Source organism: Mustela putorius, unplaced genomic scaffold, assembly GCF_011764305.1.
Source record: "Mustela putorius furo isolate JIRA1106 unplaced genomic scaffold, ASM1176430v1.1 tig00000870_pilon_pilon_pilon, whole genome shotgun sequence".
NCBI classification, from domain to species: Eukaryota; Metazoa; Chordata; class Mammalia; order Carnivora; family Mustelidae; genus Mustela; species Mustela putorius.
The window spans coordinates 3,262,889-3,290,220 of record NW_025421503.1 but is presented as its reverse complement, the minus strand read 5'-3'; the positions used below and the strand labels follow the sequence as shown (position 1 = coordinate 3,290,220).

General features: G+C 37.4%; 1 protein-coding gene across 2 annotated transcripts in view; it reads left to right on the top strand.

Annotated features, from left to right (window-relative positions):
* CHM (CHM Rab escort protein) overlaps positions 1-27,332 on the top strand; it is a 230,206-nt gene that overhangs the window by 199,520 nt on the left and 3,354 nt on the right. For both annotated transcript variants that reach the window (XM_045085590.1, XM_045085589.1), the window contains 2 exons: positions 10,343-10,441; positions 16,230-16,390. In XM_045085590.1, the coding sequence (XP_044941525.1) occupies positions 10,343-10,441; positions 16,230-16,390 (260 nt within the window). The remainder of the gene's footprint in view (positions 1-10,342; positions 10,442-16,229; positions 16,391-27,332) is intronic.

Genomic DNA, 27,332 nt, shown 5'->3' with positions numbered 1-27,332 from the left:
CAATGTGTCATTCAAAGCCATTGTTTCCTTGTTGATCTTGTGTTTAGATGATCTGTCCATTGCTGTAAGTGGGGTGTGTAAGTCCCCTACTATTATTGTATTATTATCAATTACTGTCTTTTAGTTTGTTATTAATTGTTCTACATATTTGTGTGCTCCCATGTTGGGGGCATAAATATAATTGCTTGATCCTCTTGGATAGACCCTTTTATTATGATATAGTGCCGTTCTTCATCTCTTGTTAAGGCCTTTGGTTTAAAATCTCATTTGTCTGATGTAAGTATTCTTACTCCACCTTTTCTTTTGACTTCCATTTGCATGAGAAATGTTTCTCCATCCCCTCACTTTCAATCTGCAGATGTCTGGGTCTGAAATGAGTCTCTATTAGGCAGCGTATAGATGGGTATTGTTTTTTTTTTATCCATTCTTATATCCTATGTCTTTTGATTGGAATGTTTAGTCCATTTACATTCAGAGTAATTATTGATAGATACGGATTTTATTACTGCCATTTTATTACTTGTTTTGTCATTTTCTGGAGATTTTCTCTGTTTGTTTTTTTTTTTTTTTTTTTTTTTGGAAAAAAACCACAAGGAGATACAACCTTACACTAATTACAATGGCAAAAAAAGCCCTCAGATTGTTTCCCGAGTCCATAGTCTGTCATGGTTCATCTTCCTCTCTGACTTCTCCCCCTTCGGTTTTCCCTCCCTTCCTCTATGGTCCTCCATGCTATTCTTTATAGTCCACATATGAGTGAAACCATATGATAATTGTCCTTCTCTGCTTGACTTATTTCACTTAGCATAATCCCCTGCAGTTCCAACCATGTCAGTGCAAATGGTAGGTGTTCATCCTTTCTGATGGGTAAATAATATTCCATTATACCACGCCTTTTTTATCCATTCATCTGTTGAAAGGCATCTTGGCTCTTTCCACAGTTTGACTATTGTGGGCATTGCTATTATGAACATTGGGGTGCTTGTGGCCCTTCTTTTTACTACTCTATATCTTTGAGGTAAATGCCTAGTAGTCCAGTTGCAGGGTTCTATTTTTAACATCTTGTGGAAGCTCAATACTGTTTTCCAGAGTGACTATACCAGCTTTCATTCCCACCAGCAGTGTAAGAGGGTACCCCTTTCTCCACATCCTTGCCAACATTTGTTGTTTCTTGACTTGTTAATTTTTGCCATTGTAATTAGTGTAAGGTTGTATCTCCTTGTGGTTTTGATTTGTACTTCCCTGACAGCTAGTGATATTAAACATTTTTTCATTTTTCTGTTAGCCATTTTTATGTCTTCTTTGGAGAAGTGTCTGTTCATGTCTTATGCCCATTTTTTGGCTGGATTACTTATTTTTTGGATGTTGAGTTTGAGAAGTTCTTTATAGATCTTGGACACCAACCCTTTATCTGTAATGTCATTTGCAAATATCTTCTCCCATTCCCTGGTTTGCCTCTTTGTTTTGTTGACTGTTTCCTTTGCTATGTAGAAGCTTTTTATCTTGATGAAGTCCCAAAAGTTCATTTTTGCTTTTGTTTGCCTTGCCTTTGGAGACATGTCTTGAAAGAAGTTGCTGTGGCCAAGATGAAAGAAATTAATACCTATGTTCTTCTTTAGGATTTTCATGGATTCCTGTCTCACATTGAGGTCTTTCATCCAATTTTGAGTTTATTTTTGTGTGCGGTATAAGAAAATAGTCGTTTGAGTCTTCTGCGTATGGCTGCTTAATTTTCCCAGTACCATTTATTGAAGAGACTTGTCTTTTTTCCATTGAATATTCTTTCCTGATTTGTCAAAGATTAGTTGACCATAGAGTTGAGGGTCCTTTTCTTGGGGCTCTATTCTGTTCCACTGGTCTGTGTCTGTTTTTGTACCAATACCCTTCTGTCTTGATGATCACAGCTTTGTAATATTATAGCTTGAAGTCAGGTATTGTGATGACCCTAGCTTTGGTTTTCTTTTTCAATATTCCCTTAATGATTTGGGGTCTTTTCTGGTTCCACACAAATTTTAGGATTGTTTGTTACAATTCTGTGAGAAATGCCAATGGTATTTTGATAGGGATTGCATTGATGTGTAGATTGCTCTGGGCAGCATAGACATTTTAACGATGTTTATTCTTCCAGTATATGAACATGGAATATTTTTTCATCTCTTTGTATCTTCCTTCATTTCTTTCATAAGTGTTCTACAGTTTCTAGAGTATAGATCCTTTACTTCTTTGGTTAGGTTTATTCCTAGGTATCTTACAGTGTTTGGTGCTATTGTAAGTGTAGTCAATTCCTTAATTTCTTTTTCTTCAGTCACATTGTATTGTATAGAAATGTGACTGATTTCTGTGCACTCATTTTGTATTCTGCCATGTTTCTGAATTGCTGTATGAATTCTTGTAATTTGGGGGTACTCCTTTAGTTTTTGTTTGTCTGAGAAACTGTTTATCTCTCGTTTTATTCCAAATGATAGCCTTGCTGGATAGAGTATTCTTCACTGGATTTTTTCCATTCGTTCCCATTGAATATATTGTGCCACTCCCTCTGGCTTGCTAAGTCTGTGGAATGATCTGCAGCTAGCCTTTTGCATCTTCCCTTGTGAGTCAAGGACTTGTTCAAGTTCCTGTTTTTAGGATTTTTTTCCTTTATCACTCTATTTTGCAAATTTCAGTACAGTACGTTTTAGTGTTGGCCTGCTTTTGTTGATTTTGGTGGGAGTTTCATGTCCTCCTGGATCTGAATGTCTGTTTTTTGTTCCCTAAATTACAGAAGTTTTTATATATTACTTCCTCAAATAAACCTTCTGCCCCCTTGCTCTCTCTTTTTTTTTGTCTTATCATATGAATGTTATTACATTTGATAGAGTCACTGAGTTCCATGTCTGTTTTTGTGATCAATAATTCTTTCTCTGTTTTGATCAGCTTCATTATTTTCCATTGTTCTATTTTCTTTATCACTCATTTGTTTCTCTGCTTCTTTTTTTATGCTATTCACTTTATTTTTTTCAATTTATTTATTTTCAGAAAAACAGCATTCATTATTTTGTCACCACACCCAGTGCTCCATGCAGTCCATGCCCTCTATAATACCCACCACCTGGTACCCCAACCTCCACCCCCAGGCCACTTCAAACCCCTCAGATTGTTTTTCAGAGTCCATAGTCTCTTATGATTCACCTCCCCTTCCAATTTACCCCAACTCCCTTCTCCTCGCTAACACCCCTTGTCCTCCATTCTGTTTGCTATGCTCCACAAATAAGTGAAACCATATGATAATTGACTCTCTCTGCTTGACTTATTTCACTCAGCATAATCTCTTCCAGTCCCGTCCATGTTGCTACAAAAGTTGGGTATTCATCCTTTCTGATGGAGGCATAATACTCCATAGTGTATATGGACCACATCTTCCTTATCCATTTGTCCGTTGAAGGGCATCTTGGTTCTTTCCATAGTTTGGCGACTGTGGCCATTGCTGCTATAAACATTGGGGTACAGATGGCCCTTCTTTTCACGACATCTGTATCTTTGGGGTAAATACCCAGGAGTGCAATGGCAGGGTCATAGGGAAGTTCTATTTTTAATTTCTTGAGGAATCTCCACACTGTTCTCCAAAGTGGCTGCACCAACTTGCATTCCCACCAACAGTGGAAGAGGGTTCCCCTTTCTCCACATCCTCTCCAACACATGTTGTTTCCTGTTTTGCTAATGAAAATACAGAAAGGGAAATTAGAGAATCGATTCCATTTACTATAGCACCAAGAACCATAAAATACCTGGGAATAAACCGAACCAAAGAGGTAAAGGATCTGTACTTGAGGAACTACAGAACACTCATGAAAGAAATTGAAGAAGACACAAAAAGATGGAAGACCATTCCATGCTCTTGGATCAGAAGAATAAACATTGTTAAAATGTCTATACTGCCTACAGCAATCTATACTTTTAATGCCATTCCGATCAAAATTCTACCGGTATTCTTCAAAGAGCTGGAGCAAATAATCCTAAAATATGTATGGTATCAGAAGAGACCCCCGAATCGCTAAGGAAATGTTGAAAAACAAAAATAAAGCTGGGGGCATCACATTACCTGATTTCAAGCTTTATTACAAAGCTGTGATCACCAAGACAACATGGTACTGGCATAAAAACAGACACATAGACCAGTGGAACAGAGGAGAGAGCCCAGATATGGACCCTCAACTCTACGGTCAATTAATCTTTGACAAAACAGGAAAAAATATACAGTGGAAAAAGACAGCCTCTTCAATAAATGGTGCTGGGAAAACTGGGAAGCTATATGTAGAAGAATGAAATTCAACCATTCTCTTACACCGTACACAAAGATAAACTCAAAATGGATAAAAGACCTCAACGTGACACAGGAATCCATCAGAATCCTAGAGGAGAATATAGGCAGTAATCTCTTCGATATCAGCCACAGCAACTTCTTTCAAGATATGTCTCCAAAGGCAAAGGAAACTAAAACGAAAATGCACTTTTGGGACTTCATCAAAATCAAAAGCTTCTGGGTGCCTGGGTGGCTCAGTGGGTTAAGCCACTGCCTTCAGCTCAGGTCATGATCTCAGGGTCCTGGGATCGAGTCCCACATTGGGCTCTTTGCTCGGCAGGGAGCCTGCTTCCCTCTCTCTCTCTCTCTCTCTCTCTGCCTACCTCTCTGTCTACTTGTGATCTCTCTATATAAAATAAATAAAAAAAATCAAAAGCTTCTGCACAGCAAAGGAAACGGTCAAAAAAACAAAGAGGCAACCCATGGAATGGGAGAAGATATTTGCAAATAACAGTACAGACAAAAGGTTGAAATCCAGGATCTATAATGAACTCCTCAAACTCAACACACACGAAACAGGCAAACATATCAAAAAATGGGAAGAAGATATGAACAGACACTTCTCCAATGAAGACATACAAATGGCTATCAGACACATGAAAAAATGTTCATCATCATTAGCCCTCAGGGAGATTCAAATTAAAACCGCATTGAGATATCACCTTACACCTGTTAGAATGGCCAAAATCAACAAAACAGGAAACAACATGTGTTGGAGAGCATGTGAAGAAAGGAGAATCCTCTGCTTCTTCTATTCTTGTTGTCATTACATCCAGTCTTTTTAGAATCTCAGTTTAAAAAAAAAAAAAAGAATCTCACTTATTGCGTTTTTCATCTATTTGTTAACCCCTTTATCTCTGTGGTAAGGGTCTCCCTGAAGTCTTCTATTCTCTTCTCAAGCCTGGTGAGTATCATTATGATCGTTGCTTTAAAATATCCAGGTTATTTTACTTTTATCTGTTTCAGTTTTATCCCGGGCTGTGATCTTTTCTTGTTATTTCTTTTGAAATGAATTCTTCTGTCTTGGCATTTTATCTAAGTCTCTGTTTTCTTCTCTGTGTTAGAAAAGCCTGTTGTGTCTTCTTCTCCTGAGAGTAATGGCTTTACGAATAGGTCAGATGGTGTCCAGGGCCCGGCGAGTGTCTCTGATGTATGCAGTGTGCCCTCTGCTGCTTTGTTTTCACTGCTCTGTCCTTCAAGCAAGCCTCTGCAAAGGCTCTCCTTGCCTGCAGTGGGAATTGTTTGGATCTTGGCCAGTGTATAGGGAGTTTTAACTAGGCATACTCTGGCCTACTTGTTAAATGAGACCTGGTGCTACTTCCACTAGAACTGAAGCCTTGATGAACTCTCTGGTCAGTATATGTGGTATGTGTGAGGATTTCTATTGGTCTTGTGAACAAGGGGCCTGTTGCACTTGGACTTGTACACATTTGCAGGAGAAAAGTAGTACCAGCAGACTGCAGGTTGGGTAGGACTTGGTGGAGGAGGGAAATGGTGCTAGCCAGGTCCTTTGTCTCTGGAGAGTGGTCTCTGTGCTGCTGCTCTCAGGTAATCATTCCCAGAAGAGGGAACAATTTCCTCTTTTGTGTTCCAAGTGTTACTCAGATAAGTGTTTTCATGCGATCTCTGTGTTGCTTGCCTGCCTGGAGCAGTGCAGTGCACTTTGGGCTCTATCCCAGCCAAGCCTGCTAACTTTTAAAACTCCAAACTGTAGGGAAGTTCTTTTGTGGGGGCCTGCACTGGTCTTTTGGAGGAGGGTCTCATGGTACTGGGACAGATGCAGGTTTGAACGAGGGCAATCATTCTAGAGTGTAGGTACTTGGGATTTGGAGCAAGCAGGCTAAATAGACAGTGTCTGAGTAGTTGCTTTCAGCAGGTGTCTCTCTGCCTGTTATGAGGGGGAAGGGGGTGGAAACGGTGCCTGTTAGCTTTTTTGTCCCAAGAGAGTTGTCTCTGTGAATGCCACCTCTCCCATATGAGCTCCAAAAAGAGTAAATAGTTTCTCTTCTGTGTGCCTTAGGTGATCCTCAGATTGCACTCTGTTCTGGGGTTAGTTGCCTGCCTTGTTTCCAGGAATAGGGCAGTGCTCTCAGGGCTCTATCCCAGCCAAGCCTGTGGACCTCTCAAAGTCCAGTCTTTGAGCCCACTGCAAAAATTCATGAAAATCAGCCCCTCCTATTTTCCAGCCAATGGCTTTGGGGAACTGTTCTTGTGCATTTCCCTATGAGCTCTTTCCTCTCCCTCTCTCTCTCTCTTTCTCTCTTTCTCTTTTACTAGTTGTGTTTGAGGGCACTTTTGTCACTTTCAAATGTGCTCATTGTCATGCGAACTCCGAGTAGAAATCCTGGTTCTTTGTATTTCAGAACAAAAACTGAAACTTGTTAAAGGGTAATAGCTTATTATATGAGAGACCAGTGTTCTAATCCCAGTTTTAGAGAACTGAAAACATGGTGGTATTTCTAGTTTCATGTTGGTGATGTCAGACTTGTGAAATTCAGATACCTTTGTTTCCGTTGTACTGATTGTGACTAGCACTCCATTCATCAAATTTTCAAGTATTACTGTTATGTTCTATGAATTAAAGCTTATTTTGCACTAAGTTTCTTTAATGCCAATCAAATCTGAGTATTATTGCCAGCAGAGAAATTGTGATAGAGAATACATTTCATAATCTTTAAGATAATTAAGACTTTAAGCAGTTGCTAAATGAAGTAAAAAGTAAAAGGAGCATAGTTTATGAAAGGTACAGAGCCAAGGTTTACAACAATTTGAGTTTTAATATCACATGATTCCAATGGGTAATGTTTTCACTTCTGTTGTATCTTCTGCAATCTTAGTAATAGTTGTTGATTGGTATTAATAAGTGTTATGCTTTTAGGAAAGGATTTGGCCCATCTGATTTAATTTTTTAAATTAAATTAATTTATTTATTTTCAGAAAAACAGTATTCATTATTTTGTCACCACACCCAGTGCTCCATGCAATCCATGCCCTCTATAATACCCACCACCTGGTACCCCAACCTCCCACCCCCAGGCCACTTCAAACCCCTCAGATTGTTTTTCAGAGTCCATAGTCTCTCATGATTCACCTCCCCTTCCAATTTCCCCCAACTCCCTTCTCCTCGCTAACACCCCTTGTCCTCCATTCTGTTTGCTATGCTCCACAAATAAGTGAAACCATATGATAATTGACTCTCTCTGCTTGACTTATTTCACTCAGCATAATCTCTTCCAGTCCCGTCCATGTTGCTACAAAAGTTGGGTATTCATCCTTTCTGATGGAGGCATAATACTCCATAGTGTATATGGACCACATCTTCCTTATCCATTTGTCCGTTGAAGGGCATCTTGGTTCTTTCCATAGTTTGGCGACTGTGGCCATTGCTGCTATAAACATTGGGGTACAGATGGCCCTTCTTTTCACGACATCTGTATCTTTGGGGTAAATACCCAGGAGTGCAATGGCAGGGTCATAGGGAAGTTCTATTTTTAATTTCTTGAGGAATCTCCACACTGTTCTCCAAAGTGGCTGCACCAACTTGCATTCCCACCAACAATGGAAGAGGGTTCCCCTTTCTCCACATCTTCTCCAACACATGTTGTTTCCTGTTTTAATTTTAAATCACTTTTAGCAGTTATTGAGCTAGTTAATTTTGTGAAGAAGAATTAAAGTTACATAATGCATTTAAAGTAATTATTGATAGGTATCACTATTGCCATTTTGTTAATTGTTTTCTGGTTGTTTTGTAGTTCTTTTCCCTCTCTTGCTTTCTTCCTTTGTGATTGATGAGTTTCTGTAGTGTTATGTTTGGCTTTCTTTCTCCTAGTATTTGGTGTATCTATTACACTTTTGAGTTTGTGGTTACCATGAGGTTTATATATAACTTCCTAAATAAGCAGTAGTCTATATTAATTTGATCATAACAAAAAAAGCAGGAAGTGTAAGGAGAAAAGAATTGTTGTTTATGCTTTAAATTTGTAGATCAATTAATAATGTAACATCTAATTGAATTAGTGTACAGACATTAGAATTCAGGTTATGAATATCTTTAGTATTTCTTTCCAAAATTTGTTTTTGTTTTTTAAGATGTTATTTATTTGAGAGAGAGCATGAGCAGGGGGAGGGTTAAAGGGAAAGGGAGAATCAGAGTCCCCCGCTCCCCGCTGAGCGGGGAGTCCTGGACTAGATCCCAGGACCCCGGAATCATGACCTGAGCTGAAGGCAGATGCTTAACCAACTGAGCCACCCAGGGCACTCCTCTTTCTAAGAATTGTTATAAAACCCATTAAGTGTAAATTGACAATCTGACTTGACTACTAGAAATTTTTGGTGGTACTCCCTGAACCGAACTATGATATATTGTTATAAAACAAAAGGATATAATTATTCCAGTATATATTTCTTTTATATATCCTGTTAAATGGAACCAGTAGTCTACCATTAAGATATTCAAAATATACTTTTATTTATATTCATGTTCATCTGCTTTTTCCCTAGTACACATCAATTGAGTAGGAAGAACTGGAAAATTGAGAACTTTGGCATGGATATTGGTATATCATGAAACAGGATACATTCTCCCAAGTTTTATCAGGGATTTCTATCTTTGTAGTTATATACCCCCATTTAATTCAGCAATTACCTAGGGAGTTTAAACTCCCCAGCAAAGATATGGCATTTGAAAAACTTTAGTTAATTAGAAATAATTTTGTTGTGAAGGTTATTATATCTTTTGAAATGATTAGTATCCTATGTCTTACTATATCCCAGGATCAGTGGGAATCACTCTTACAGTCATATAAAAACTATACTCACATAAAGTAGAAACCATCTTAGAATATCATTTTTTTGGTGGACCTGAAAAAAATATTTACTACAAAATTTATTGTAGCTCAGAAGGTTATTGAGTCCTCAATTTATGCTTAGAATAAAATGATTTATAATAATGAGAATCTCTTTCTGATGTTGACTTCCGTGATAAACTTTGAACTGTCTTCCTAGGTTTAAAAAAAAAAGAAAATCTACTAGTATAAACTTCCAGAAAAGGAGTGGGTATACTTTTCTACTGGTGTTTGAGGGGAAAGAATTTCTCAGTACTTATACCATTCCTAATATATTCTTTATGTTCTTATTTTATCCTGCCCCAGGCCCTTTCCTGGACCATAAGAATTTCTCCCATTTAGGGATCCCTTTAATCCTTTCTTTCAGTACACAGAACTTTTTGCCTTTCCTTTATATTTGTGTGTTGGCCTTTAGCAATTCTAAGTGTATTAGGCTACAGTACCTCTCTGAAGGGCCTTTTTTTCTGCATGATATTTATTTTCTCATGCACACATTCTCCAAGGCCAGGCCCCATGAATATGTAAATGTAAAAAGGAAATGATTTGGGATTTCTGAAAATACTATATACTGCTTTAACTTGTGTCATTCATGGACTTTAGAGTATATGTATCACTCAAACTAAGACAACAGTGTTCCCCGAAAATGTTTCTTAGAAAACCCTACAATGAATAGATATATTAACTTATCAGTAAAGTTTATATTAAATGGATTCTTCCATCTGAAGAATATGAAGTATGTTCTCTAAGTAAATAAATAATCCATTTTCAATCTTTTTTACACAGTTACTTTGCTTAGCAATCCTTTATCCATCCTCTTTGGGAATGTTATAAGGATAAGTTAAGCTCTTTCTATGAATAAATGGTTTCCCAAGCTTTTCTACTCCGCTAGTTTTACAAAATGAACCACTAACTGCCTCCTCTTCTTGGGTCTTAGTGTGCTCTTAATTAATAGTTAATACATATTTCAGCTATTAACACATATAGAATATTGTTATGATTTTTACATATTCCCCATCTCTAGATTATAAATTCCTTAAAGGCAGGAGCCATGACTTGCTCAGCTCTCTATTTCCCCTGGCCCCAGTTTAGAGCCTTGAAAATAGTATCATGCAGTGAAATGTGTTTAAGCAGGAACTCAAGATATTTTTGTTTTAAACAGATTTGGTTCATTTGACTTGTACGTCTTCTAAAACAGCAAGAGAAGATTTAGAACCAGTTGTGCGGAAATTGTTTACTCCATATACCGAAACAGAGATAGGTAAGAATAACCATCAGTGATTCATGATGAAAAGGTAATATAACGACTTTACTCCTTAGGTATTTCATTACGTTTTCTGCAACCTGTTCAGAAATAGTCCTTACACATTTTAGTAACGTAAACTAGCACATTCTCTTCCTAAAAATGGGAAAATGTTCACTCTGTAATGGTAAAGGAAAAATAATATGTTTCACACACAACATGTAAAAGTGCAAAAGATACACATTTATATACATACATACATACATGTGTAAGAAAAAAAGACTGCCTGTAAATCGCTCGGTTTTGGTGAAATTATGGACTTTTTTTTTTTTAAAGATTTTATTTATTTATTTGACAGAGATCGCAAGTAGGCAGAGAGGCAGGCAGAGAGAGAGGAGGAAGCAGGCTCCCTGAGGAGCAGAGAGCCCGATGCAGGACTCGATCCCAGGACCCTAGGATCATAACCTGAGCCGAAGGCAGAGGCTTTAACCCACTGAGCCACCCAGGCACCCTGGACTTTTTTTTTCTTATAATTTTCTTCATTTTATAGATCTTATACAAAAAGTATACCTTTATCAGAAAAAGTTACCTTCATTTAAAAAATTGAGATAATATTTTAATATTATCTTAAATAATTATGATATATTAATTGACAAATGTAGGAATCCTTTCTAATAATTGTCCTTTAATGTATAGCTTGCTAGTGATGTGATAAATATTTAGCTTTCAAAATATATATGCCACTATGCTACTTATTCATGGTGGAAAAGTGTTTTCCAACCATAAATTTCTAAATGTTTCTCCTCATATCATAGGGGAGCTCTTGTAGGTATAAATGGAGCAAATTGTAGTGTATTTTGTATGTAATGATAAAAAAGTAGCCTAATGGATATTATTAGTTTATATTAAGTGAGGTTTATATGAAATGAGGTTGATTTTCATTTTAGGATGTTCATGTCCACTTGAATCTTGACCAGTTTCTTCACTGAGTCATACATCTTTTTTCCTTTGGATATTATGCTTATTCAGGCAACCATTTATTTACTCCTACCTGTTGTATTTTCTTTTAGTTCATCTCCTATGTGTCTTCTTTTCCTAATGTAGAGATAGTATATAGTGGGGCATTTATATTTACAGAAAAAAACTGATTTTTAAGAACTAATGTCAATATAATTAATTTCTTTTTCTTTTTCTGCCACATGAATAAAATCCTGAAATCTGAAACTTTATTTCACTTTAGTTTGGAATTTAGTTTGTTTCCTATTTACATTTTATTCATTGGAAATTTTCCTATAAATGTTTGGATTATTGTGAAAAATTTGAGTGCAAAGTTATGATACATGATAATGTTTTCAAACTTAATGTAGAATCATGGATTTATCTTTGGCTTTGATTATCTTGCTTTTAAAAACAATTTTTTTCCTTGTTTCTGAAATTTCATTTTGTGATGTCCCAATAATATACTAGATTGGAACCTTGTATCATTGCTCTTCACTTCTTTTTTTTTTTTAAAGATTTTATTTATTTACTTGAGAGAGAGAGCATGAACGAGGAGAAGGTCAGAGAGAGAAGCAGACTCCCCATGGAGCTGGGAGTCCGATGCGGGACTCGATCCCGGGACTCCAGGATCATGACCTGAGCCGAAGGCAGTCGTCCAACCAACTGAGCCACCCAGGCGTCCCGCTCTTCACTTCTTAAATGCATTTAATTTTCTTAAAAACAAAACAAAAAAAAAGCTGAGGAAATTTCATATTCATTACTTAGAATCCTCTAGTCATTTTAGATTTTTAAACATTAATCTTAATGTTTAAAGTGATCCCATTTTGAAATGATGTATTGTTTAGAACCTGCGTGAAATTCTTTAGTAAGAACTATGTGCTCCAAGAGGTCCTCAGGTGCACTGAGGCACTGAAAAGCTAGTTTTCACTGACACATAGGCCTTTTTATCATCAGGATGAGGTAGTGGTCATATTTTAATTAAAATGTCAGAACAAATACTGTTGGAGTTATTGAAAATGAATCACCAGATAAAGTGAGCACTGGGCCATGGCAGGTCAAAGAGGCAAAGTCACCTGGAGAAGAGAGCTCAATTCATTTTCCTGCCTAAATGAAAAAGAACTTTATGAGCAACATCAACTTTTAGTGCATTAAAGCACATTCTTCTCTGTAGCAAAAGCACCTATTTTCATAGATTAATGGCTTTTATTATTGTGTTTTAATCACTTGATAGTGTTACAAAATTTTATGCTTTAGAGCACTATAAATAGATTGTTTTAAAATATGTGCCAAAGGAATAACATTGCTTGAGCTTATTTTTTTTTTCTTTTTGAGTTCTACATTTTGTTTAGTGCTGTGCTTCATAAACCTTTGTGAAAGTTTGCCTAATTACCTTGCAAGGAAGTTTATTTATCATAAAAGAGAATGTTCTCTTCTCAAATACAGTACTTCTTTGCTGATGTATCTCAGAAATTTCAGTCGGTTTGTGAATGGTATTCCTCTATTCCTTCTACTTACTTTTTCACATTTAAGGTTATGAGCTGGAGCTCTTAACATATGCTGTCTTAAGAAGCAGTTGTACCAATACTTCCAAGAGCCCTACCTCCTAGCCGCCTTTAAGAACATCAAAGATCTCTAAACCCTTCCCTATTTTCTAGTCCAGAGAAGATTCAGGTGTTTTATGTTTAATGAACCTGATTGTACAGGTGAGAAAATTAGGTAATTGCTCACCATTCACACCAGCCTGGATTAATTCTTTCAGACTTCAGAATATCCTTCAGAGGACTGAGTGAGCAATGGTATTATGCTAAATGGCTTCTAATTTTACCCAGGAAATTGAGATTTTCTATATGAGTTTAAACAAGAATTTCATTAGTACTATATCTTGAAATGTCTACAATGTAGTATCATTACTGTACCAAGTTCTTTCTCTTTTTCCCTTGGTTGTGCATGGCATGTGGAATTACCTCATCCCATCTCGCCCATTTCCCATCTCAAAAAACCCAAACTACCTAAAAACAAAATTACCCTTAGAGGTGTTATTTTGAGGTCTGTGGCTGATAAGGATGTTAGGTAATTGTTGAGCTCAGAAGTCAAATGCCTTATCTTAATTCCTTTTTGCATGTGTTATATCCAGACTAGGTCACAGCTGTGACAGTATCCTACACTCTTGGCCTCATGCTACTCTGCTATGTTGCTAATAGTCTCTTCCTAAATACGGCTTGTAACTGTAGGCCATTTATTGCTTGTATTTGGTATGCCATTGATTTTTTTCTGCCTACCTTATTCTGTACTTAACCCAGTTTAATTTGCCTAAGATCTTTTTTCTAAATTACCTATTACTTGTTCAGTCCTTTATACTATCTAATTAATGAAATGAGCTATTACAGAAAAACACTTCTATTCCTGATTTGGTGATATATTCCTAGCCAAATAGCAGCTTTAATATTTTTTTGACACCTCTGTAACAGGTGTCAAACTGCATGTTATTTTTTCAACTATCTCTGCCTTCCAGCTGACCTCAAGAAAGATGAAGCAATTACATGTCTTTTTGAGGGTTTTAAGGTCAAAGCCTGATAACTCCCTTCTATTTAGAGCATTTATCTTCGGCCTTTGTCAACTTTTCATCTTCCTCATGGTTCCTTCTCAATGCTTCAACATCTATGAAATTTCTTTCCTATAATCTATTGGATTATTCATTTTCCCCAACTTCTTTTGAGTTAAAGTCCTCCTTTGAGCTGTAACTTTCATGAAATACAAGATAAACTCTCTTAATGTATGCTTAGAAATGGACTGAGCAATATTAAAGGAATTCCAGACCTTAGCCCACTTTTCTGCAATGCTCCTGGAGTCTGGTGTTGCAAATGATACGTTTGTATGTTTAATTATCCTCCCATAAGATTTAGTGAAACTAAACTTAAAATTAGTAAGTTTACTAAGAGCCATATGGCTTTAGCTGTGAAATATGAGTTCTTGTGTTCCTTTATTTTGTCAGTAAATAGTTTTCACAGTCTGTCATGTGTTCACATGAAGTTAGTGGCACCTTAGACTCATAGATCTTAGCATTAGGAAGGGACCTCATAAAGGATCACTTCTTCCATTCAGAGTTTCTTTATCAGATCACAGTAATAATTATGGATTATTCATAATGAACTAGAAAAATAACATATTTGGTATTCTTGTAGTGGAGATATTTTAAATTAAATATAACGAAACCCTATTTATCCTGAATTGGGCATTCTTACTAATTGAATACTGCAGTTAGCTATGAATTTCACTACATTGATTACCAACTTAACAATAAGAAATATTTAACTAGATAATTACACGTTTTGCATTTTCTTTGTGATTCACAAGGTGCCCTGCGGTCTTGAGTAATCTTAATATATATCCGTTCTTATCATTATACAGAATTTGAGTTTTGGTTCAGATTCAGGCTAAAGAAAATCCTATAGTCAGTAAATATATTAACAACAATATTTTCTGTTTTCAAGCAAAGGAAATTTAATTATAACATTTCTAAGGAAGACTGGCAAGGAAATAATTATTAAGATAGCAAAGAATAGGTTTTAGGTATTAATAAGGTTGAACCTTTTAATAAGCACATCATACTTTGATTATATCCTGATTTCATCCTGAAAACAGGATGAAAATCAATATAGAAATTGTTCTTTGAATGTCTGTTGTATGCTAGCCCCTCTGTATTAGGAAACATGAAAAATCCGGAGACTAAGGACTAAGTCTGCTTTATATGTACATCTCTATCTCCTAGCCCAAGCCTAACACACATAATAGATGTTCACTGTTAAATGAGAGAATATGTGCTAAAAACAACTTTACGTCTCACAACATTGTTTTTGTTGTTGGTTACCATTACTTTTGTAATCCAGTAAGACAAAGCGTTAGTGAGTTATGGTATCAATATCTTAATCTTATATATACTATTTTAATAACTGCTTTATTGAGATATAATCCAGTTCACCCAAACTATAAAATTCAATGTTTTTTAATATATTCACCAAATGGTTCAAACATCACCACAGTCAATTTTAGAATATCCCCATCATCTAAAATAGAAACCCTACACCTGTTAACAGTAATCCCTCACCCCAATTCCCTCAGCCCTAAGTAACCATAAATCTACTTCCTGTCTCTATAGATTTGCCTCTTCTGGACCTCTCAATGCTGTATAGGTCATTGACTTAATAAATAATTTTTCAAGTTTGTTTGTTTATGTGAAACATAAAAAGAATTATCTTCTCCAGTGGCATAATTTAAAGATGAATGTGTTCAGAAGCACTTTGATATTGCTCTGGAGAAATAATAGAAATCCAAGAGAACACAATTGGAGTTATACCTAAGTAACTCACTAGTAATCAAAATAATTTTTTAAAATCTAACTTGTCGGGGTGCCTGGGGGGCTCAGTGGGTTAAAGCCTCTGCCTTCGGCTCAGGTCATGATCCCCGGGTCCTGGGATCGAGCCCCACATCGGGCTCTCTGCTCAGCGGGGAGCCTGCTTCCTCCTCTCTGCCTGCCTCTCTGCCTGCTTGTGATCTCTGTCAAATACATAAATAAAATCTTAAAAAAAAAAAAAAGATTTAAAATCTAACTTGTCTAAGGTTGCAAAAGTCATCAATGCTTGAAATATATACATGTATTAGAGTGTGTGGATAAAGATGACTATTTTTTTACATACAAAGCTCTGATTTACTACACTATATAATCATGGCTTTGTAGTTGGCTACATATTGTATTAATTGACAGGCTTATTGTGCTGTAGATGTGAATAAAATTTATGTCTACATTTAGAAAATGAAGAAGTTGAAAAACCAAGACTTCTGTGGGCTCTTTACTTCAATATGAGAGATTCTTCAGATGTCAGCAGGAACTCTTACAATGATTTGCCATCCAATGTTTATGTCTGCTCTGGCCCAGACGGTGGTCTAGGAAATGATAATGCAGTCAAACAGGTAAGCTTTTGCTGTTTCTCAGTTTTGTGTTAAAAAGGTGGTGTGATAGGAAAAGTAAATTGTTTTTTCCCACTGGGATGTGGGAAAAAAGACTAGAAAAGCATCTTTGTCATTTAATACCCCCAGATTTTTTCCTATGAATGACAAAGCTTCTTTAAATGTACTTTAAATACAGTATCCAATATTTTCATATTCTTGACTATAAGGATGAATTTGCAACTGAGCGTTTATGAGTTCCATTATGGGAATAGGGATGGAAGATGTTAGAAATACATATTCTGAAAAATGAAAGTTATGCCAGTTTTCTAGAGAAATATTGCTTTTTTAAAAATTTTTTATTTATTATAAACATATATTTTTATCCCCAGGGGTACAGGTCTGTGAATCACCAGGTTTACACACTTCACAGCACTCACCAAAGCACATTCCCTCCCCAATGTCCATAATCCCACCCCCTTCTCCCAAACCGCCTCCCCCCAGCAACCCTCAGTTTGTTTTGTGAGATTAAGAGTCACTTATGGTTTGTCTCCCTCCCGATCCCATCTTGTTTCATTGATTCTTCTCCTACCCACTTAAGCCCCCATGTTGCATCACCACTTCCTCATATCAGGGAGATCATATGATAGTTGTCTTTCTCTGCTTGACTTATTTCGCTAAGCATGATACGCTCTAGTTCCATCCATGTTGTCGCAAATGGCAAGATTTCATTTATTTTGATGGCTGCATAGTATTCCATTGTGTATATATACCACATCTTCTTGATCCATTCATCTGTTGATGGACATCTAGGTTCTTTCCATAGTTTGGCTATTGTGGACATTGCTGCTAGAAACATTCGGGTGAACGTGCCCCTTTGGATCACTACGTTTGTATCTTTAGGGTAATACCCAATAGTGCAATTGCTGGGTCATAGGGCAGTTCTATTTCCAACATTTTGAGGAACCTCCATGCTGTTTTCCAGAGTGGCTGTACCAGCTTGCATTCCCACCAACAGTGTAGGAGGGTTCCCCTTTCTCAGCATCCTTGCCAGCATCTGTCATTTCCTGACTTGTTGATTTTAGCCATTCTGACTGGTGTGAGGTGATATCTCATTGTGGTTTTGATTTGTATTTCCCTGATGCCGAGTGATATGGAGCACTTTTTCATGTGTCTGTTGGCCATCCGGATGTCTTCTTTGCAGAAATGTCTGTTCATGTCCTCTGCCCATTTCTTGATTGGATTATTTGTTCTTTGGGTGTTGAGTTTGCTAAGTTCTTTATAGATTCTGGACACTAGTCCTTTATCTGATATGTCGTTTGCAAATATCTTCTCCCATTCTGTCAGTTGTCTTTTGATTTTGTTCACTGTTTCCTTTGCTGTGCAAAAGCTTTTGATCTTGATGAAATCCCAATAGTTCATTTTTGCCCTTGCTTCCCTTGCCTTTGGCGTTGTTCCTAGGAAGATGTTGCTGCGGCTGAGGTCGAAGAGGTTGCTGCTTGTGTTTTCCTCAAGGATTTTGATGGATTCCTTTCGCACATTGAGGTCCTTCATCCATTTTGAGTCTATTTTTGTGTGTGGTGTAAGGAAATGGTCCAATTTAATTTTTCTGCATGTGGCTGTCCAATTTTCCCAGCACCATTTATTGAAGAGGCTGTCTTTTTTCCATTGGACATTCTTTCCTGCTTTGTCGAAGAGTAGTTGACCATAGAGTTGAGGGTCTATTTCTGGGCTCTCTATTCTGTTCCATTGATCTATGTGTCTGTTTTTGTGCCAGTACCATGCTGTCTTGATGATGACAGCTTTGTAATAGAGCTTGAAGTCCGGAATTGTGATGCCACCAACGTTGGCTTTCTTTTTCAATATCCCTTTGGCTATTCGAGGTCTTTTCTGGTTCCATATAAATTTTAGCATTATTTGTTCCATTTCTTTGAAAAAGATGGATGGTACTTTGATAGGAATTGCATTAAATGTGTAGATTGCTTTAGGTAGCATAGACATTTTCACAATATTTATTCTTCCAATCCAGGAGCATGGAACATTTTTCCATTTCTTTGTGTCTTCCTCAATTTCTTTCATGAGTACTTTATAGTTTTCTGAGTATAGATTCTGTGCCTCTTTGGTTAGGTTTATTCCTAGGTATCTTATGGTTTGGGGTGCAATTGTAAATGGGATTGACTCCTTAATTTCTCTTTCTTCTGTCTTGTTGTTGGTGTAGAGAAATGCAACTGATTTCTGTGCATTGATTTTATATCCTGACACTTTACTGAATTCCTGTATAAGTTCTAGCAGTTTTGGAGTGGAGTCTTTTGGGTTTTCCACATATAGTATCATATCATCTGCAAAGAGTGATAATTTGACTTCTTCTTTGCCGATTTGGATGCCTTTAATTTCCTTTTGTTGTCTGATGGCTGAGGCTAGGACCTCTAGTACTATGTTGAATAGCAGTGGTGATAATGGACATCCCTGTCATGTTCCTGACCTTAGCGGAAAAGCTTTCAATTTTTCTCCATTGAGAATGATATTTGCGGTGGGTTTTTCATAGATGGCTTTGATGATATTGAGGTATGTGCCCTCGATCCCTACACTTTGAAGAGTTTTGATCAGGAAGGGATGCTGTACTTTGTCAAATGCTTTTTCAACATCAATTGAGTGTATCATATGGTTCTTGTTCTTTCTTTTATTGATGTGTTGTATCACATTGACTAATTTGCGGATGTTGAACCAACCTTGCAGCCCTGGAATAAATACCACTTGGTCTTGGTGAATAATCCTTTTAATGTACTGTTGAATCCTATGGGCTAGTATTTTGTTGAGTATTTTCGCATCTGTGTTCATCAAGGATATTGGTCTATAGCTCTCTTTTTTGATGGGATCCTTGTCTGGTTTTGGAATCAAGGTGATGCTGGCCTCATAATGAGTTTGGAAGTTTTCCTTCCATTTCTATTTTTTGGAACAGTTTCAGAGAATAGGAATTAGTTCTTCTTTAAATGTTTGGTAGAATTCCCCCGGGAAGCCGTCTGGCCCTAGGCTTTTGTTTGTTTGGAGATTTTTAATGACTGTTTCAATCTCCTTACTGGTTATGGGTCTGTTCAGGCTTTCTATTTCTTCCTGGTTCAGTTGTGGTAGTTTATATGTTTCTAGGAATGAATCCATTTCTTCCAGATTGTCAAATTTATTGGCGTAGAATTGCTCATAGTATGTTCTTATAATAGTTTGTATTTCTTTGGTGTTAGTTGTGATCTCTCCTCTTTCATTCATGATTTTATTTATTTGGGTCCTTTCTCTTTTCTTTTTGATAAGTCGGGCCAGGGGTTTATCAATTTTATTAATTCTTTCAAAGAACCAGCTCCTAGTTTCGTTGATTTGTTCTGTTGGTTTTTTTTTTGTTTGTTTGTTTCTATTTCATTGATTTCTGCTCTAATCTTTATGATTTCTCTTCTCCTGCTGGGCTTAGGGTTTCTTTCTTGTTCTTTCTCCAACTCCTTTAGGTGTAGGGTTAGTTTGTGTAACTGAGACCTTTCTTGTTCCTTGAGAAAGGCTTGTACCGCTATATATTTTCCTCTCAGGACTGCCTTTGTTGTGTCCCACAGATTTGGAACCGTTTTGTTTTCATTATCATTTGTTTCCATGATTTTTTTCAATTCTTCTTTAATTTCCCGGTTGACCCATTCATTCTTTAGAAGGATGCTGTTTAGTCTCCATGTATTTGGGTTCTTTCCAAACTTCCTTTTGTGGCTGAGTTCTAGCTTTAGAGCATTGTGGTCTGAAAATATGCAGGGAATGATCCCAATCTTTTGATACTGGTTGAGTCCTGATTTAGGACCCAGGATGTGATCTATTTTGGAGAATGTTCCATGTGCACTAGAGAAGAATGTGTATTCTGTTGCTTTGGGATGAAATGTTCTGAATATATCTGTGATGTCCATCTGGTCCAGTGTGTCATTTAAGGCCTTTATTTCCTTGCTGATCTTTTGCTTGGATGATCTGTCCATTTCAGTGAGGGGAGTGTTAAAGTCCCCTACTATTATTGTATTATTGTTGATGTGTTTCTTTGATTTTGTTATTACTTGGTTTATATAGTTGGCTGCTCCCACGTTGGGGGCATAGATATTTAAAATTGTTAAATCTTCTTGTTGGACAGATCCTTTGAGTATGATATAGTGTCCTTCCTCATCTCTTATTATAGTCTTTGGCTTAAAATATAATTGATCTGATATAAGGATTGCCACTCCTGCTTTCTTCTCATGTCCATGAGCATGGTAAATTCCTTTCCACCCCCTCACTTTAAATCTGGAGGTGTCTTCGGGCTTAAAATGAGTTTCTTGGAGGCAACATATAGATGGGTTTTGTTTTTTTATCCATTCTGATACCCTGTGTCTTTTGACAGGGGCATTTAGCCCATTAACATTCAGGGTAACTATTGAGAGGTATGAATTTAGTGCCATTGTATTGCCTGTAAGGTGACTGTTACTGTATATGGTCTCTGTTCCTTTCTGATCTACCACTTGTAGGCTCTCTCTTTGCTTAGAGGACCCCTTTCAATATTTCCGGTAGAGCTGGTTTGGTGTTTACAAATTCTTTCAGTTTTTGTTTGTCCTGGAAGCTTTTAATCTCTCCTTCTATTTTCAATGATAGCCTAGCTGGATATAGTATTCTTGGCTGCATGTTTTTCTTGTTTAGTCCTCTGAAAATATCATGCCAGCTCTTTCTGGCCTGCCAGGTCTCTGTGGATAAGTCAGCTGCCAATCTAATATTTTTACCATTGTATGTTACAGACTTCTTTTCCCGGGCTGCTTTCAGGATTTTCTCTTTGTCACTGAGACTTGTAAATTTTACTATTAGGTGACAGGGTGTGGGCCTATTCTTATTGATTTTGAGGGGCGTTCTCTGAACCTCCTGAATTTTGATGCTCATTCCTTTGCCATATTGGGAAAATTCTCCCCAATAATTCTCTCCAGTATACCTTCTGCTCCCTTCTCTCTTTCTTCTTCTTCTGGAATCCCAATTATTCTAATGTTGTTTCGTCTTATGGTGTCACTTATCTCTCGAATTCTCCCCTCATGGTCCAGTAGCTGTTTGTCCCTCTTTTGCTCAGCTTCTTTATTCTCTGTCATTTGGTCTTCTATATCACTAATTCTTTCTTCTGCCTCATTTATCCTAGCAGTGAGAGCCTCCATTTTTTATTGTACCTCATTAATAGCTTTTTTGATTTCAACTTGGTTAGATTTTAGTTCTTTTATTTCTCCAGAAAGGGCTTTTATATCTCTCGAGAGGGTTTCTCTAATATCTTCCATGCCTTTTTCAAGCCCGGCTAGAACCTTGAGAATTGTCATTCTGAACTCTAGATCTGACATATTACCAATGTCTGTATTGATTAGGTCCCTAGCCTTCGGTACTGCCTCTTGTTCTTTTTTTTGTGTTGAATTTTTCCATCTTGTCATTTTGTCCAGATAAGAGTATATGAAGGAGCAAGTAAAATACTAAAATGGTGGCAACAACCCCAGGAAAATATGCTTTAACCAAATTAGAAGAGATCCCAAATCGTGAGAGGGGAGAAAGGGGATAAAAAGAGGTTCAAAAAGGAAGAAAGGAAAAAAAAAAGAAAAGAAAAGAATTTAAAAAAAGAAAACACATAAAAAAAAATATAAAAAAGAAAAAAAATATATATATTAGATAAACTAGTTTAAAAACGTTAAAAAAGAAAAAGGTAAAAGTTAAAAAAAAAATTTTACCAGAAGGCGAGAAAAAAAAAAAACTGAAAAAGAAAAAAATTAAATTAACTGCAAGAGTAAAAAAAAAAATCACAGGGAAAAAGTCATGAGTTCCGTGCTTTGCTTTCTCCTCCTCTGGAATTCTGCTGCTCTCCTTGGTATTGAAACCGCACTCCTTGGTAGGTGAACTTGGTCTTGGCTGGATTTCTTGTTGATCTTCTGGGGGAGGGGCCTGTTGTAGTGATTCTCAAGTGTCTTTGCCCCAGGTGGAATTGCACTGCCCTTGCCAGGGGCCGGGGTGAGTAATCCGCTCGGGTTTGCTTTCAGGAGCTTTTGTTCCCTGAGCGCTTTCCATAGAGTTCTGGAGGATGGCAATACAAATGGCAGCCTCCTGGTCTCCGGCCCGGAGGACTGAGAGCCCAGGGCCCCACTCCTCAGTGCACCCTCAGAGAACAGCACCCAGTTACTCCCGTCTGCCTGACCTCCGGCCGCACTCCGAGCTCACCGAGCCTGCGACCGGTTCAATGTAACACCGAGCTGTGAGCTTACTGTCGGCTCTGTCTCTGTAGCCGGCTTTCCCGTTCCAATTCCCGCAAGCTCTGCGACACTCAGATACCCCCGATCCTTCTGTGACCCTGCGGGACCTGAAGCCACGCTGACCCCGCGTGGGCTTCGCCCCGGTTTAGTCTCTGGAGCGATGTCCCTCAGCGGAACAGACTTTTAAAAGTCCTGATTTTGTGCGCCGTTGCTCCGCCGCTTGCCAGGAGCCGGCCCCTCCCCCCGGGTCTATCTTCCCGTCGCTTTGGATTCACTTCTCCACCAGTCCTACCTTTCAGAAAGTGGTTGTTTTTCTGTTTCCAGAATTGCTGTTCTTCTTCTCTTCAATCTGCCGATGGATTTTCAGGTGTTTGCAATCTTTATATAAGCTAATCTAGCTGATCTCCGGCTAGCTGAAGTAGTCTCAGCCTGCTACTTCTCTGCCATCTTGACTCCTCCCCTTGAGAAATATTGCTTTTAATTTAAACTGTTGGCCTATTGTTTTATTATTTTGAAATATACTCACCGCATTTATTTGTTAACCTCTGAGTCATTTCAAAAGGAGTCTAAGTAAGTAATCACATACAAAATATAATTTTTAAATGGTCTTAAAGCATTTTCTTATTTTGGAAAAGAACGTGTAACAAAGTTTTTCAGAGTTAACATGATTCCTTTAATGTTTTGACACAAGTTGGTGTCCCAAAAGTGTCATACATGCTGAGGGGTATGTTAAATCAAGGTGGAATTTTGTGACAGCTCTTCTGGGCAGTGCTATAAACTGGTACAGCGTAAGCTCACAGGACCTGTACCTGACCTGACAGGAAGAAAAGAACAGAAAAAAAAAAATATATATATATATATATAGAGAGAGAGAGAGGCACAAGTCTAAACTTTTTACAGATACAGTTGGCATATCTGTCTATTGAATCAATGAGTGGATAATTTAACGTTTAAACCACAGATGGAAGATTCAATCCAACTAGTGGCAGGGATCTCATAGGAACAAATGGCTTCATTGACCCTTTAATTTTAATCATAGTAGCAATGCCATGACCCCATGTATCTATAGTTTCTTGCTTCATTCTTTGTTTCTCATCTTCATAGCCTAATGGTGATCCTTGATAGTCCTATTCAACCAGTGATATCAAAAGAGGAAGTCATCCATCATTCAAACAGTTGAATAGGAACCCAAGATTGTTCAAGTTCTACATTTTTTAAAAAGATTTTATTTATTAATTTGACAGAGATCACAAGTAGGCAGAGAAGCAGGCAGAGAGAGGAGGAAGCAGGCTCCCTTCTGAGCAGAGAGCCTGATGTGAGGCTCCATCCCAGGACCTTGAGATCATGACCTGAGCCGAAGGCAGAGTTAACCCACTGAGCCACCCAGGCACCCTCTCAAGTTCTACATTTGTGACTTAAAATGACCAAGGCATTTTTGCTTTGGTGTTCCATTTTTCTCCAAGCAGAATTGCCAACATGTTTTCAGCCAGATAGCTGAGGTCATTTTTAAAAAAAAGATTTATTTATTAATCTTAGAGAGAGAATGTGTGTGCAGAGGGGCTGGGGGAGAGGAAGAGAAGCAGACTCCCTACTGAGCATAGACCCTATGCGGAGCTCCATCTCCTGACTCTGAGATCATGACCTGAACTGAAATCAAGAGTAGGATGCTTAATTGACTGGGCTACCCAGGCACCCCTAGCTTAGTTCATTTTTGTTCCTGAGTAGACTAATGTTTTGACCAAAAAGGGAAAGACTTTTTATATAAGGGCTTATTATACAAGTGCTAATGTGATCTTAACTACCAGCTAGAAGATTATAATTAAAAGATAATCTTGTTATGAGGTAATTTGCTTCCCAAGAAGATAAACTTGTGTTATCATAGTATAAAACAATAATAATGCTACTTTTGGTACTAATTATATACTATTAAATATGAGTAGTTTTAAATCATTATATAGTTTTAAACCTCACATCATTTTTGGGAGAAATAATACCTACTGTAAAGGGCATCAGTAATAATATTTACAAATAGCCAGTGTATTTAAATAAGCTTTTTTCTAATTCCAATAGTCCATCCTATGTTCAGCCTAGTTGATAACTTCTGTTTTCCAAATTGTCTACAAAAGCTCTTAGAACATCACATAGGCTTTGTATAGCAAACATAAGCACCTGGAGACTTTTTTTTTAAACAAATGCTTTTATTTTATCAGTTAGCAAGTTTGCATCTGCTTTTCCTATTGTAAATGTATAGATTTTAAGAAAATATATTTTATTTATTTATTTGACAAAGAAAGAGATCACAAGTAGGCAGAGAGGCAGGCAGAGAGAGATGGGGTGGGGGGAAACAGGCTCCCCACTGAGCAGAGAGCCCGACACGGGGCTTGATTCCAGGACCCTGATATCATGACCTGAGCCAAAGGCAGAGGCTTAACCCACTGAAACACCCAGGCTCCCTAATGTATAGATGTTGAATAACATAGACCTGTCTCCCTTGTGTTCATATGGAACTATGTATGATTTGAAAACTTACTATAAATATAAAGTGCTCTGTGTTTACTACAAGTTAAAGTTGTTTGCAGGAGGAGTACACCAAGACATTCTCTATTATCACCACAATGGTGCTAGCATAAGTAACCTAAGTGATAACTGTGATTCTGTGTCTTGCTAGTTTTTATAGTTTGTTACTTCAGGTATTTTTTTTTTCTTTCTGAAACTGACATATGATACATCTTAATACAGATAGTGTCTCATTTACCCACGCATACTGATGAACAGACAGTTTATAGTTCTGCACTCCCAAGATGATTGATAGCTCACTCCTCCTTCAGGAGCCCGTGTCTCCTAGGAGGTGCCACTACTATAAGAACAATAAGTATACAGTAATGTACCCTTTGTATTATATTCCAGGTTAAAATGGTTTAAATTGGCTGATGTGAGGAGCTTAACCACCATTTAGAATGTTGTCTTTATGGCATATTAGCAATTTGTTTATAACTTTTTGTTTATAACTTTATAACAGAATTTATAAGTTGAAGACTAGTTTTATAGATCATATGGCCCATCACATTGCACACATATTGCAATATCATTCATTTTCTCCATCTCCATGCCATTGAGGGAGAGGGAAATTTTAGGTATCACATTTTCTACCCCTAACATTCACTGAGCATTTTCTGTGTACCAGACAATATCACAAGTATCACATATATATTATTTCATTTGGTCCTCACAACTCTATGAGGTAAGTATCCGTGACATGCCCATTTTACAGATGCAGAAACTAAGACCCCAGAAGGCTAAATAACTTGTCCAAAGATCACAGATCTGGTAAATTTGTGAGCCAGAACTTAAATTTGGGTCTGTTGGACCCCAGTGCTTTTATATTGACCTAGTGTGCTGTGCTACTTTCATCTTGTTAATGTGAATACTTCCTAAATATATCAAACTTCTAGATTGACAAAATATCGTTTTGTTTTGTCTAGATGTATGTTAAATAAACATAGGAATGTCTTCAGTAACTCAGTATGTTCTCTCTATACTTACCAATATGAAAAAAACCAAGTCACAATAAAATTATTCCTTTTTAATTTTTTTATCCACCTGAAACTCTCTACTCTTTAAGCTGCCTTATGGCTTAAAAAGGCGAGAAGGATTGGGGTGTCTGGGTGGTTCAGTCAGTTGTGCATCTGACTATTGATTTCAGCTCAGGCATGATCTCAGTCATGCTCCATGCTGGTCATGAAGCCTGCTTGAGATTTTCTACCTCTCACTCTACCACTTCTTGCTCATGTTCTCTCTCTCTCTCTCTAAAAAAAAAAAAAAAAAAAAAAAAAAAAGAAGTGGGGGACAAAAAGGATTAATAGTTAACAACTACTCTAAACTAACCTGTATTTGCAACAACTCTTGCAGTTGAGGCTTCGTTGACAAATGAAATGCAGCAGACCAAGAAGTATTAGATAGACCTTCCAGAGCATGGCCATTTACCCTAAAAGGTTCCAGCAGTTAGGGAGAGGAGATGGGGAGGGCTGGAGACTGGCTCTAGGAAATTGGCATCAGTGAGGGCCAGTGGCAGATAGGCTGATGATGAGAGTACCTACAAGCAGGTAGAAAACATATAAGGGTGGTACAGCAGCCTGCAATTGGTTAGCAGTCCTTAGAGGCAGATTGTGACAAGGATATATGGAAACAAAAGTGTGGAATCCAGCCACAGGGACTGAGGTACAGGAGAAAATGTATCCTACAGGTAGGTAACAAAAAGGAGACAAGGTGTGAGACACAGAGAAACTAGAATAAAAGTAAATTAGTAGTATTAATAATAATTATTATATTTATATTCAACATTTCTATAATATACAGTTTTAGAAGTTCTTTAGTTCATTTTAAATTTTTATTTTTATTTTTTTTAAGATTTTATTAATTTATTTGACAGAGATCACAAGCAAGCAGAGAGGCAGGCAGAGAGAGAGAGGAAGGGAAGCAGGCTTCCTGCTGAGCAGAGAGCCCCAATGCGATGCAGGGCTCAATCCCAGGACCCTGGGATCATGGACCTGAGCTGAAGGCAGAGGCTTTAACCCACTGAGCCACCCAGGCACCCCTAGGTCATTTTTTAAAAAATGTACACTGGGATGGATACTACTCCACACTAGGAACTAAGGATCCAGAGTTGATTAAAATCCAGTTCTTGTCATCCCTGGAGGAATGTAAAGGAAAAGAAC